Source organism: Trichomonas vaginalis, chromosome I (genome assembly GCF_026262505.1).
Source record: "Trichomonas vaginalis G3 chromosome I, whole genome shotgun sequence".
Lineage (NCBI taxonomy): Eukaryota > Parabasalia > Trichomonadida > Trichomonadidae > Trichomonas > Trichomonas vaginalis.
The window spans coordinates 4215240-4229051 of record NC_067203.1 but is presented as its reverse complement, the minus strand read 5'-3'; the positions used below and the strand labels follow the sequence as shown (position 1 = coordinate 4229051).

General features: G+C 31.6%; 6 protein-coding genes across 6 annotated transcripts, besides 1 other annotated feature; 3 read left to right on the top strand and 3 right to left on the bottom strand.

The window, feature by feature from the left end:
• Positions 1–84: 84 nt before the first annotated feature.
• On the bottom strand, positions 85–1236 carry TVAGG3_0926790 (endoplasmic reticulum signal peptide binding; the record flags this gene model as incomplete). The annotated part of the gene is made up of 1 exon (XM_001323110.1): positions 440–772. The coding sequence occupies one exon, from the start codon at positions 770–772 to the stop codon at positions 440–442; it is 333 nt and encodes a 110-aa protein (XP_001323145.1).
• Positions 1237–1866: 630 nt separating this feature from the next.
• Positions 1867–2881: a mobile genetic element.
• A 133-nt stretch (positions 2882–3014) lies between these two features.
• TVAGG3_0926770 (protein serine/threonine kinase protein) lies at positions 3015–4360 on the top strand (the record flags this gene model as incomplete). The annotated part of the gene is made up of 1 exon (XM_001323111.1): positions 3040–4293. One exon carries the CDS (start codon positions 3040–3042, stop codon positions 4291–4293), a length of 1254 nt encoding a protein of 417 aa, XP_001323146.1.
• Positions 4361–5087: 727 nt separating this feature from the next.
• On the top strand, positions 5088–5603 carry TVAGG3_0926760 (protein ubiquitination; the record flags this gene model as incomplete). Its single annotated transcript, XM_001323112.1, has 1 exon — positions 5088–5603. The coding sequence occupies one exon, from the start codon at positions 5088–5090 to the stop codon at positions 5601–5603; it is 516 nt and encodes a 171-aa protein (XP_001323147.1).
• Positions 5604–5738: 135 nt separating this feature from the next.
• On the top strand, positions 5739–6062 carry TVAGG3_0926750 (spectrin binding; the record flags this gene model as incomplete). The annotated part of the gene is made up of 1 exon (XM_001323113.1): positions 5739–6062. One exon carries the CDS (start codon positions 5739–5741, stop codon positions 6060–6062), a length of 324 nt encoding a protein of 107 aa, XP_001323148.1.
• Positions 6063–7570: 1508 nt separating this feature from the next.
• TVAGG3_0926740 (protein ubiquitination) lies at positions 7571–8551 on the bottom strand (the record flags this gene model as incomplete). Its single annotated transcript, XM_001323114.1, has 1 exon — positions 7571–8551. The coding sequence occupies one exon, from the start codon at positions 8549–8551 to the stop codon at positions 7571–7573; it is 981 nt and encodes a 326-aa protein (XP_001323149.1).
• Positions 8552–12888: 4337 nt separating this feature from the next.
• TVAGG3_0926730 (ankyrin repeat-containing protein DDB G0279043 family) lies at positions 12889–13740 on the bottom strand (the record flags this gene model as incomplete). The annotated part of the gene is made up of 1 exon (XM_001323115.1): positions 12889–13740. One exon carries the CDS (start codon positions 13738–13740, stop codon positions 12889–12891), a length of 852 nt encoding a protein of 283 aa, XP_001323150.1.
• Positions 13741–13812: the final 72 nt, after the last annotated feature.

The following is a 13812-nucleotide window of genomic DNA, read 5'->3' as shown; positions in this document are numbered from 1 at the left end:
AACTATTTCTAGCGATTAGAAACGATATTTCTAATCTGATGGAGTAATTATAAGACTATTGAGTAAAATATTCAGAAAATAAAGCAGAAAGATACGTTTCCGTATTAACTCATCATCTTGATTGCCGAAATGAAATGAGTCTCGATGGTGTTTTCTCTGTTTTATCACTTATTTGAGAAGATTATTCTCATTTATTCAATCACATAATAGTTCAAAGGCCAAACTACTCAAAATTAAAAATAGTATGCTATTAAAATGTTCATAGTTAACTATTAATCTCATATTTTGTAAACATAATAACGAAAAGCAATTCATGTGAAGTGCCTGATTTGATCTTAAGCTCGTATGATCATTAGAGCAGGAAGTAGATTTATTTGTTTTAAAAGGGGGGAATTCACTAAAAAAGTAATATTTCAAATATTTATTGTATTTTAGATATCTAATTAGCTTTCTTAGCTGGAGCCGGAGTATCTTTCTTGAATCCGGTCATGTTTTTACGCATTACTTTATCGAGGCTGATTTGAAAAGAAACAACATCATGAGCAGATACAATTGCCGAAATTTTAATTTTATTACCATCTGTAGCACGAACTAAAAGCATAGAAGCGCCAGCTTCTGGAACGCCTGGTAATGTTTTGATTGGGCCCTTTCCTGATTTCTTTACTGAATATTTACCTGTGAAATGCTTATATGTAATATAGACGGATCCGTGTGCGCTGCCATATAATTTGTCTAGTTGAGCAATAAAATCTTTTGGTGAAAGCCTGACCATATTTATAAGTTGTCACTTTTTTGACACTTGCTATTTTCTCAGGTTTCTGACAACAAAAAAATAGGATTTGACAATTCATGCTTAAATATACCGTCTTGTGGCATAATTGCCGAAATGAGCAGTTCTTTATTTGAAATGTCTGAAATTAATCTTGGATTATCGCAAATATAAAATTAGGAGCATTGTGCTGAACCTTTATGAATCCTTTAGATCTTGCCTATATATAAAAACATGTTGAAGACATCGCAAAACTATATACAAGAAATAATCTTGGTTTTCCTCAATTATAAAACAAGCATTGTATCGGGTTCCTCACCAAGATCACTTTCATTTCACTATCACTTATACTTATAGAAAACGGCATAGGAAATTCTGAAAGAGGAGAAAATCCATGACATGCTTTTCTCCAACAACATTTGAAAGAAAGCATCAGAAGAATTTGTTGAAGGCAATGAATCTCTAGCTGCAGGAGATTGCCTTTCGCAATTAGAATAGAATCTAGAATTTAATTTGATAATATAATTCTTGCAATATATGCATAATCAGATCCTTTATAACCTTCTTTCCCATTGAGTGATGCTTATACTTTAATTTCAATTAACAAGGATATTCAATAAAATTTGTGCATAATTTCAAGCATTTTCTTTGAACACCTAATGAGTTAAGCTCGATTGAAATCATTTTTGAAACTTTAGATATCCAGAAGGCAAATAAAAATGATTCAATCTTTTCGGCTCAAAAACACATTTGCTTTTGGACAACATTTGCTAAATGTGTGCAATAATAGTATGTTGAAAAGCAAGCTTTTTCAATCCAAATGTTCGAGAGCGTAATTTATACGTTTCAAAATCTTGACAAGAGCTCACTTGAATTCTATTCAAAATGCCGCCAAATACAATTCAATTTTTGAGACCTTTACGAAATGTAGTAATGATAATGGTTCAATAAAATTATGCCAGAAAAAATCCATCTCTTTCCTAAACTGATGTTCGTCATGAAAAGAGTATTAAAATAATAAGGATTTTTACCGCAAACTCATTCATTTCATGAAATTGATTAAATCGCTGTTTTTTATGATTGAATATTGTTGTTAAGGGTGCACACGAGAGGATCATGTAAACTTCAGAATTTAGAACCTTATTTTTAGGCTCGAAAAGCAAAAAATATCAAAAAATACAACTTGACTCCATTATGACCCTTTCATGGAGGTAGTTTTTATCCGCTAGTATTTTCCCTTTGAATCTCTTTACAATTCGAAATCAAATTCAAACCTCAGTAGAAGAAAGGAAGAATCGACTTACTACGGTTGTAATACGAATAAATACATATATTTAATTATTTTTATTTACATAATAATTGTTTGAAGCTCATATTCCAACAAATTTTTAAATAAAAACATTAAAATGTTGAAAATGTTCATATATTTTAATAGGGTTTTGGCACTTTATTGAGGAATTACTACATACATAGTCGAACTGAACTTGATATTTTGAAATTTAAATTATTTATCAAAATTAAAATTTAACTTGAAATTTATAATTATTTAGTCATATTTTGCATAATTCTAAGTAGATTTTGTAAAAAATCAAGAAAGAAAAATTTTAACGTGCTTTATTTTTTCTTTTTTATAATAATACATATTATTATATAATTAACATATTCATAATGTTTCACCCTTTCAAAAATATAATCCTCCTCCTCTCAAATAAACGTACATACGGGTGGCCTCTTTTTTCAAAAAATTAAAATTTGAAATTTTGGGCTCAAATATTAGAGATTTTTTCAACCTTCAACGATATATGTTGTCTATATCAGACCTCCTTTCTTTTTGATACTTAACATTGTTCCTAAATCTTAGCCGTTAAGGCTGTTCTGAAAATATTTTTTTCGAAAAAATTCGAAAAAAATTCTTAAAATTCAAAAATCCCTTAATTCCTGAGGATTTTGGAAAAAAGTTTTTACATGAACATGTGTATATTATATGAAGTATATTGATAAGGTAAAAATCAAATTTTATTGCATATTCATCGAGAAAATAAACTAACGAATCCCTCAAAATTGAGAGGGTAATCCTCCTCCTCTCAAATAAACGTACATACGGGTGCACCCTTAACTAGTTTCAATAAAAGGATACTATTTGGTCATATTTCTCTGAATTTTTTAACAAATTGAGAGGCAATATGATGGGCCGAATTTTGAGTTTTTTATTTCCTTCATATCAATTCTAATACTATAATTTATAAAAAATTTGAAAAGTGACAACGCAAATGAGCGAATTGGTCGGACATCTTACCTTCTGGGCTGGAGAAAATGACTCAGAAGTAAGAATGTGTAGCTATAGTTCCAAGGTATTGACTGTTTTCAAGAGCAATTCGTATCAAGAAATTGATATCGAAATTAATTTTAATGCTCAAACGAAGATTGATACTTCTCCATCAAAAAAATATACAATAGTCATAATAAGTGATGAAACTACATATCATTTTCAATCAGAATCCAAAGAAACCTTCACAACTTGGTTATCAGTTTTATCCTGCTGCACAATTATCCCAACACCTCTTTCAATAGACGACTTCACAATTCTTGATGAAATTGGAAACGGACAATATGGAAAAGTAAAGCTTGCCAAGAAAAAAGATACAGGCGATTTATATGCTATCAAAACTCTTCACAAACAGAAACTTGTTGAGATGCAAAAGATTCACACGATCATGTGTGAGCGAAATATTCTTTCCAAAGCTTCTTGTCCTTTCATTGTCCAACTTCATTACGCATTTCAAAGCGATACAAAGTTTTATTTGTGTATGGAGTATGTTCCAGGTGGAACTTTATTTGATCACATGCGTCTTTCCGGTACAATTCCACCAGATGCGTTAAAATTGTACACAGCAGAACTAGCAATCGCTCTTCATCACCTCCACGTCAATCACATTGTTTACCGTGACCTCAAGCCAGAAAACGTTCTACTTGACGAAGATGGACATATTAAATTGACAGATTTTGGTTCATCGAAGCAAATTGACGAGTCAGGAACCCTCCATTCATTTTGTGGAACACCAGATTACATAGCCCCAGAGATTGTCGAAGGAAAACCATACACATCGAAAGTTGATTGGTGGTCACTTGGAATTTTGATTTACGAAATGGTTTTCAAGGCTCCACCGTTCTATTCCGTCAATCCAAAACGTACTTACGATAAAATTGTTAACGGAAATATCATTTTCCCAGGAGTTGTTGACGAAAACCTTGTCAGCCTTATCAGAGGCCTTCTTAATAAAGATCCTATGCGCAGATTTGGATATAACGAAGTCATGTATCATCCCCTTTTGTCCGGATTTGAAATCAACGGATTATTAAAGCGAGCTTACACTCCAAACTTCTTACCATCAAGTGCTTCGGCGGAATCTATTGAAGTAATTGATAATTCGATTCGGGATAGCCTTGGAAGTAATGTTGACAGCGAATTTCAAAGAGTTCGCGGTTTTTCTTTCACACAAAGTGGTTTTGAAACCAATAGTTAACTTAATTATTGATATTATACAAGCTTGTTTTTTATCCTACGTATATAGAGTAAATATTAGAATTCTTTTATTTTTTTTTTCTTTTCTTTATAAAAGAATGTGTTTATAAATTTATATGTGTTTATTTCTTAAATTTAAAAGTATCCGTTTCCTTAAAACTGGAGCTTACTGAGACCTTAAATTTGAAAAATATTGATTTGTTTCAGCTCCATCTTAATTAATAAGTGAAAATATGATAATATCGTTTCAAACCACAACATAGCACTTCATAGCTACGGTATCTGATATTGCCTTAATTATTTTTGCTCAATATCACTTCGAATTGTATCCTGCTTTTTTTCAAATTGTAAAAAAAAATTGAATTTTTCAAATTTCTCAAGCTTGCATTCTGGGCACTCATGTGCCCAGAATGCAAAAAGCGCATAGCGCTGATGTTCAATTCGTATTCATTTTAATTATTATTTTCTAAAAATTGAATAGATATTACAAGCTGCTGCATTGAGCCAATTTATTTAACCTCTAGATTCATAAAACTTAAATGAGATAACATTACAGTCTTGTCAAAAAAAATCTTGATTAATACAAGTATCTAGATGAAAATTCTATTTTCATCGGCTTTTCCATTGTAACTGTATCACTTCGTATCCATAGACTTAATCAAAATTCATAAATTATATCCGAAATCTTTATGGCCATTGTTTTCTACATGTATAACTTAGTATTTTTTTCTTCTAATGAATTTAAGGGGTAATTCATATGGTAAAACACAAAGATATCTTTTTTAAAAATTATTAATGTCCGAGCAAGACGTTCATCCAAGCAAATACAACAAATTGCGAAGTATCTGCAAATATTATGTCGATTCATATCTTGCATTGTATCAGCTAAAAACTGAAAAAGAAGAAGAATTAAAGTCAATTTACAAAATGATCAAAACAGAATTGATTGATTCAAAGAAATATCTTCCCACAAATGCTATTGAAGACATTTTATATATCATTCCATTTAACAATCGCTATACAAAGTCATATTTATTTCTTGCCAAACTCATATCTGATGATTACCATATCACATATGTCAACCGTGTTGAAACTATTTCAAACTTCTTATTTTATAAAGAATATGGAATTAAATTATACAAATCTGATGATTTTGAAAAAGTTAACTCAGAAAATCTGGACATTCATACAGAAAATACGATTTACAGGGCCATTATGTATAATGACCTAGAAACATTCATCTCATTCACTGAACAAGAAGAATTTGACAAAGATCAAAGACTTGAAAGCAAATTATATCCAGTCTCTTAGAGAGGACCTTCATTACTTGAATTATGTTGTTACCATGGAGCAGTTGATTGTTTCAAGTTTTTAAGAACGAAATTTAGCTCAGAAATAACTGAAAAATGTCTACAATTTTCATTTTTAGGCGGAAATCCAGAGATCATGAGTGAATGTTTGAAAATACAAGAACCAGATTATGACTGCATGGAATATGCAATTATTTCACACAACATTGACTTTGTTACATTCTTGATGAATGTGTACAATATAGAGATCGATTTATTTTATTGCGGATGGTTTAATAATCTTGAATCCTTTTTAGTTTATTTCGATCAAACTAATGATATAAACAAATGTTTCGTTGATTCAGCGATGTTTGATACCCCATCCCTACTCGAATACTTCCTTTCACATGGTGCGAATATCAATGAAAAAGATAATAATGGAAGAACCGCACTTCATATTGCAGTAAAAATAATTATATAGAAACTGCAGAATTTCTTATTTCACATGGTGCAAATATCAATGAGAAAGATAATTTCGGAGAAACTGCTCTTCATATTGCAGTAAAAAATAATAGGAAAGAAACTGCAGAATTTCTTATTTCACATGGTGCAAATATCAATGAGAAAGATAATTTCGGAGAAACTGCTCTTCATATTGCAGTAAAAAATAATAGGAAAGAAACTGCAGAATTTCTTATTTCACATGGTGCGAATATCAATGAGAAAGATAATAATGGAAGAACCGCACTTCATATTGCAGTAAAAAATAATAGGAAAGAAACTGCAGAATTTCTTATTTCACATAGTGCGAAAAAATAATCTTCTTACATAAGATATTCTTTAGTTTTCTGGTATTTTAGAAGAAGATTTTCTGATTGATAGTAAAATAATCGTTTTTATCTCTTTTTTTGCACTTGAGTTTGTTAGATGTGATGAGTTATATTATATTTATCCTCGTGAAGTTGCACATGAATTCACTGAATACAGTCCACCAAAAATGCACTACATGTTTAGTAAGAGATTCAATCTAGATAGTATTACCCCAACGAAATACAATATGTTGAACAAAAAGCCGACCAAAGTCGACATTTCACAAAATTTGTTAAGCTTCAGATAGAATTGAACTCAAAATACAGGCATATTCAATGGAATAACATTGAAATGTGCAAGTAATTTGCTGAAACATTATTTTTGATTGCCAGTGGAGAATCAATCGTTCATCATGCTCTATTTATGAGAGAAATGCATTCCATTGTAGTATTTTGTGCGGATCTTTAAAAAAAATTAATGCTGTACTTTCGCCTATCTTACTTTAAATTCAAATTTTTGACAACTGGCGTGAAGGCCATGTCATTGGGGTGTGAGTGCACCCTTAATCTTGATTGAGGCCTTTCTTACACAAAACCCCGCAATGTCAAAAAAATTCTGACAAACAGAGTCTCAGAAATTACTCAAAAGGTGATTTTTAATTTCTGCACTTTTTTTATTGTCGACCTTATTACCATAAAAACCAGATTTTATTACCTTGGTGGAATATTTCGCAGCAAATGAATCTATTAAACTATGAATAGCATCATATTGTTGAGAAATGTCTCGGAAGTAATTGGTATTATTACGTTATTAATTCTCATACATTGCTTTTGTGCAAATTTGATAAGTAGTTTCTGATCTCATCACTTAATACATCTTGGACGAATCTTAAAGATACATATTTATATCAATAGAAAAGATATTGCATTCCTTAAGTTTTTAATATTAATTCAAAAATCAGAGACTAGATACATTTGAAAGTTTAATTTTTCATTCATTATTTCTCTTCCATGTATGCACTTTTTGTTATTCGGTTACATCACTTTCTCCCCCAATCTTAACTAATAAAAATCATATTCGAAAATATAAGAAAAAGAATGGTTTATTATATAAGAAAATTATTTGCACCATTCGATATAAGAACTTCGCTGTTAATGAATTATTCTCGGTGCTTTTTCATTAATTCGCACCATATGAAATAAGCACTTTTTCTGCTTTTTTACTACGATTCTGGACTGCAATTTGAAGAGCAGTTAGTCCATCTTTATTTTTTTCATTGATATTCGCACCATGTGAAATGAGAACTTCAGCTGTTTCTGGAGAATTATTCCATGATACAATATGAAGTGCTGTTTCTCCGCTTCCATCTTTTTTATTGATATTCGCGCCATGTGAAATGAGAACTTCGGCAGTTTCTGCACAATTAGAAAGTGCTGCAAGATGAAGTGGGGCTTTTCCATATTCATCTTTTTTATTGATGTTTATGTCATGTGAAATGAGAACTTCAGCTGTTTCTTTACAATTGTAACTTGCTGCGGTTTGAAGTGCTCTATCTCCTGCTTCATTGATGTTTATGCCATGTGAAATGAGAAATTCGGTAGTTTCTGGACAATTATAACGCGCTGCAATATAAAGTGCTGTATCTCCATCTTCATCTTTTCCATTGATATCTGCACCATGTGAAAGGAAGTATTCACAAACAGATGGAATATCAAAAATCGATGAATAAAAAAGGCATTTGTTAAAGTCATTAGTTTGATCGAAACAAACAAAAAAAGATTCAAGATTATGATATTGTCCGCAATGATTTAAATCAATATCTATATTGTACTCATTCATCATGAATGTAACAAAATCAATATTGTGTGAAATAATTGCATTTTCCATGCAATATTTATTTGGTTTTTGATATTTCAAACATCCACTCATGATATCTGGATTTCCGCCTAAAAATGATAATTCTAGACATTTTCGAGTTATTTCTGAGTTAAATTTTGTTCTTAAAAACTTGAAACAATCAACTGCTCCATGGTAACAACAGAATTCAAGTAATGAATACCCTCCTAAGGTAACTGGATATAAATCGCTTTCAATTCTTCGATCTTTATTAAATATATCACTTTCAGTGAATTGAATGAATCTTTCTAAATCATTATTCATAATTGCTCTGTAAATTGTATTCTCTGTATGAATATCGAGATTTCTAAAAAGATCTTTTTCGAAGTCATCAGATTTGCATAATTTAATTCCATATTCTTTATAAAACAGGAAGTTTGTAATATGTGCGACATTGTTGACCTCTTGGACATGATATTCATCAGATATGAGTTTGGCAAGAGATAAATATGACTTTGCATAGCGATTATTATATGGAATGATATCTAAAATGTCTCTTATAACATTTCTGGGAGGATATTTCTTTGAATCAATTAATTATGTTTTGATAATTTTGTAAATCGAGTTCAATTCTTCTTCTTTTTCCGTTTTCAAATGATACAGCGCATTGTATATATCGATATAGTATTTGTAGTTACTTCGCAATTTGCTGTATTTGTTTGGATGATCGTCTTGATCAGACATCATTTATTTTTATAAATTGCATATTTTCTTTTTAATATAATATACCACATAAATTCATTAGAAGAAAGTAAAACTTATGTTAAACATGTGGAAAACAAAAATTTCGGAAAAAATTTCGGAATTCCGAAATTGCATAATATCAATAGAAAAGTCTAGAGAAATATGGTTGCCATCTGGGTTCCTATAAATTATGTATAAATTACTTTACTAGATAAAAGGGGGGGACTTCGTCGTCAACAAAGGTATCGACCAAAATTGTTCCCATTATGCTTGACATATGAAGTATAGTAATAGTCTGTATGGACTCATAGAATGGCTTTCGTTTGATTTCGAGATGTATTATGATCTTCTAAAATATGCCAAAATAGTACTTTGGCTATCATTGATAATACGTGAGGTTGCTACTGTTGTAATATTTCGAAAAAATAAAGGTATCAACTTTAATGCAAGATATGATGAGTTGAACATCGAATAATTGGTTTTTTGTAATATTAATATTCTTTAGTCCCTAGTATATCATTGTTTCATACTAATAACGTGGATCAATTCCGTTTCAATGATCAGATAAAGCAGAAACAATATACTCAGGTACCACTTTTTTGGTCTAAAAAATGAGTTCCCCCCTTTTACTAGATGCATATGTTCTAAATCTTTACTTAAATCACATAAATAATCTGCATTTTATAATTTCACGATTTTAATTCGAGTCGATACGAAAAGCAGACTTTTTTTTCGTACCCCCTCTCAATTTTTTTTCCAGTTTTCGTACTTTTTTACAGAGCATAGTATTTGATGTCCAATGTTTGCCTATGATCAGAACTTGTCTTTCTCCTGTTCATATTTCAATCTCTGGTCTAGACATATATCACATCAATATCATATTTGATTATTTACAATTGTTTAAAAGATTTTACTAGCACAAGCATAATGTTTTGTGCAAAACTCAATTTCAATGTGTTACTCTAGAAAACTTGGCTTCTTTTTTAAAATAGAGTTTTGAAGATAAACATATATGATAATGATATGTACTTGTTATTGTAAATACATTTATTGTTATAAATTTACTCAATTATCATTGATGATGAAATAAATATTTTATTATATTAAAAAGAGTGTTTATTCATTATAAAAGAGTTCCGTTAAGCAAATATTTTATTTGTAACGGGTAAGCCCTAAATTTGCATGTTTGAATTATTGAGATCAAATATTCGCATGCAATCAATAAATTTGCTGCAAAATTATAATCTCAAGCATGTACTATTTTGAAACAATAAAGCATCAGAGAGCCTTTTCACTATGATCTTTCAGAAAATGAAAGAACATAGAAAAACTGCCCTTTATAGAGATGCCCTGACCTCAACAAGGGTCAGATCCTGTATCTGTATGTCTTTCAGGGCCGAGATAAGAGGATATCGTCAATGATGTGGGCGATATCCCTTAAACTCGGCCCTGAGGATTAGTATTGCAGGCTCTGACACATGTTGAAGTCAGAAATTCGGGTTTGCTGTTTCCCAGGGTCGGATTCCTCTCCTGTCGCGCTAGATCAGGACGGCATTTGGGAAATCCGGCCCTGAGGACTGTAAGCGAGGCCCTGAACCTTTGCTGAGGCCAGAGCTTAGTATTTGTTGCTTCTCAGAGCCGAGTTCCGCTGAGAAGTGTCCGTAATTTGGACAATCTCAGGGAACTCGGCTCTGAGGACTGTAAGCGAAGCCCTGGTCTCTGCTGAGGCCAGGGCCTGTATTTTGAAGTCCTTCAAGACCGATATGAGAGGAGATCGCCAATAATGTGGACGATCTCCCTCAAAATCGACCCTGAGGATTGATCTTGCAGGCTCTGGCCTTTACTGTGGCCAGAGCTTCGTTTGGTAAGTATCCCAGGGCCAGATTCCTCGCCTGCCGCCCGGGGTCAGAGCGGCATTTGGGAAAGCCGGCACTGGGGACTGTAAGCGAAGCTCTGGCCTTTTCTGAGGCCAGAATCTGTGTATTTCTTTCTTTCAGGGCCGAATTTGAGGGAGATCGTCAACATCATTGACGCTCTCCCTCAAATTCGGCCCTGAGGATTGTATTTGCAGGATCTGGCCACTGCTAAGGCCAGAGCTTCGTATGGGCGCTCTCTTGGGACTGGATTTCTCTCCAGCCGCCCCGAATGAGGGCGGTCCTTGAGGGAACCAGCCCCAAGGATTGTTTGCGAAGCTCTGGCATTTCCTGAGACCAGAGCTTGTGAATTTCATTCAGAGCCAAGTTCCTCTCGGATCGAACCTAATGAGGACGACCGTCGAGGAACTTGGCTCTGAGGAGATCAATTGTGAGCTCTGGCCTCGATGAAGGCCAGAGTTTTCAAGGGAATGTTTTGATGGGATGAGTCTATTATCAGTAAGCTCGTCCCATCAAAACATTCATTTAAAAATTGAATGAATAATTATCGCATGTATTCAAAAATTAAAAATATAAAGATGAATAAAATTATAATGCATATGAAAGAGAATTAAATTACATTGAAATTGAATAATAAAATTCCAAAAAAATTTGAAAAACTGAAAATAAAACGAAAAAATATAAAATTTTATAAGAAAAAACGATTTGAATTAAAAAACGTTTCTACAAAACATGAATATTTATGATTTAGATTAAATTGTAAATAAAATTTACTAGTTTAAAGAAGAATGAGAAAATTAAATTATATTGTAAAGAAGATACTTTAGAAAGGAGTTTACGATTGCAATATTATATTGTATAACATTGTACTCGTAACCTCCTTTCTATAATCTAATTTCTAATGCAACATTGAGATATGAAAAAAATTAGCTTTCTTCGAAAGGGGTTTATAATTGCAATATAAGATGACAGTATATTGCAAATGTAAACTCCTTTCTGGAATCAAATGTCTAATGTCACATTGCGGAACAAAAGTGAGAGTTTCTCCCGATTTGAGTACGTACTTGCAGGATACCATTGCAAGACCCTGCAAATATGTACTCAGATCGGAAACTTTGTTCCCAATGTCACATTGCGGAACAAAAGTGAGAGATTCTCCCGATTTGAGTACGTATTTGCAGGAATATAGAGATATAGTATGTAATAAATGCTTTTATTAACTTATTTACACACATATAATTATATTCAAACTTCAATCTTGATTATATTTCATATTTCTGAGCAAACATAGAGCTTCCACTCATAATTATAAAGACTACCAATTGTAACCATATAAAAACACAATTTTTAAAAGTTATTATTATTCAACTTCCTGTGATACGGTATTTTGATTAGATTCCGTAAATTTTTGTAAAATAAGTATAGCTCTATCATGAGCAATCTTACAATAGTAAATATATTGCTTCCATGCTAAATTCAATTGCGATTATTTTGATATTAAACTTAGAATCCTCTCAAATTCAAGGAGATAATCACAATACAGCTATATTTTAATGTTGCAGTATAGTGAAAGCTCTATGATTATTATAAACTAATAATACCATATGAGTACGAAAACTGGAAAAAAAATTGAGAGGGTGTACGAAAAAAAAAGTCTGCTTTTCATATGGTTTCTTTTAATTCTCTTTAAATTTGCTTTCAGGTTGAACTTTCAGGATATATGATTAAATATAATTATCAGATAATATATAATCATATTATGCCCACTAAAGTATTGCCATGGGCAATAAAAATTTGTGCAATTGTGGGTGATATGAACTTGATATACCAGATTTCGCGGAAAATTTTCCAAAAGTATTGCCAAAAGTTTGGCCAAACCGACCTGCTTAAATTTTCGTATTTAACTACATAATTATAAAGTTATATGAAATATGAAATTACAATTCAGAGAATTTGTAAATCCGAAACTGTCAAAAATGTTTTTTCTTCTTCCTTTTCGAATTTTATCTGCAACATGGGAGGAAATATCTGATGAGACAGGATTTATAATTGATCATGAGAAGACACAAAGATTCGTTGTTCCGGAAATAAAAAAAAATAAATAAAAACAGGAATAGAACCGAAATTAATATGTATTGCGGAGTGGCATGTTTTTTCATTGTTATCTTCACCATATGATTTAAGAGGTTTGGCAGTTTCTTTACAATTTTTATCTGCTGTATTATGAAGAACAGTTACCTCATATTCATCCTTTTCATTGATAATTGTACTATGTGAATAAAGAAACTCAGTTGTTTCTTTACTATCTTCCTCTAATGCAATACAAAGAGCAGTTTTCCCATATTTATCTTTTTCATTGATATTTGCACCATGTGAAAGAAGAAGTTCGGCTGTTTCTTTACAATTATTTTCTGCCGCATAATGAAGAGCAGTTTTTCCAAATTTATCTTTTTCATCGACATTTGCACCATGCGAAATAAGAAATTCTGCATTTTCTTTTCTATTCCTTTCTGCTGAATAATGAAGAGCAGTGTTTCCAAATTTATCTTTTTCATCGACATTTGCACCATGGGAAATAAGAAATTCTGCAATTTCCTTGCTATTATATTTTGCTGCATAGTGAAGAGTGGTTTCTCTATGTTTATTATCTTTTTCATTGATATTTGCACCATTTGAAATAAAAAGTTCGACTATTTCTTTATTATTTTTTTCTACTGCAAAATGAAGAGCAGTTTTCCCATATTGATTATCTTTTTCGTTGATATTTGCACCATGCGAAATAAGAAATTCTGCAGTTTCTTTTCTATTCCTTTCTGCTGAATAATGAAGAGCAGTTTCTCCGTATTCATCTTTTTCATTGATATTTGCACCATGTGAAATTAAAAGTTCAATCATTTCTTTATTATTGTAATCTGCCGCATCATGAAGAGCAGTGTTTCCAAATTTATCTTTTTCGTCGACATTTGC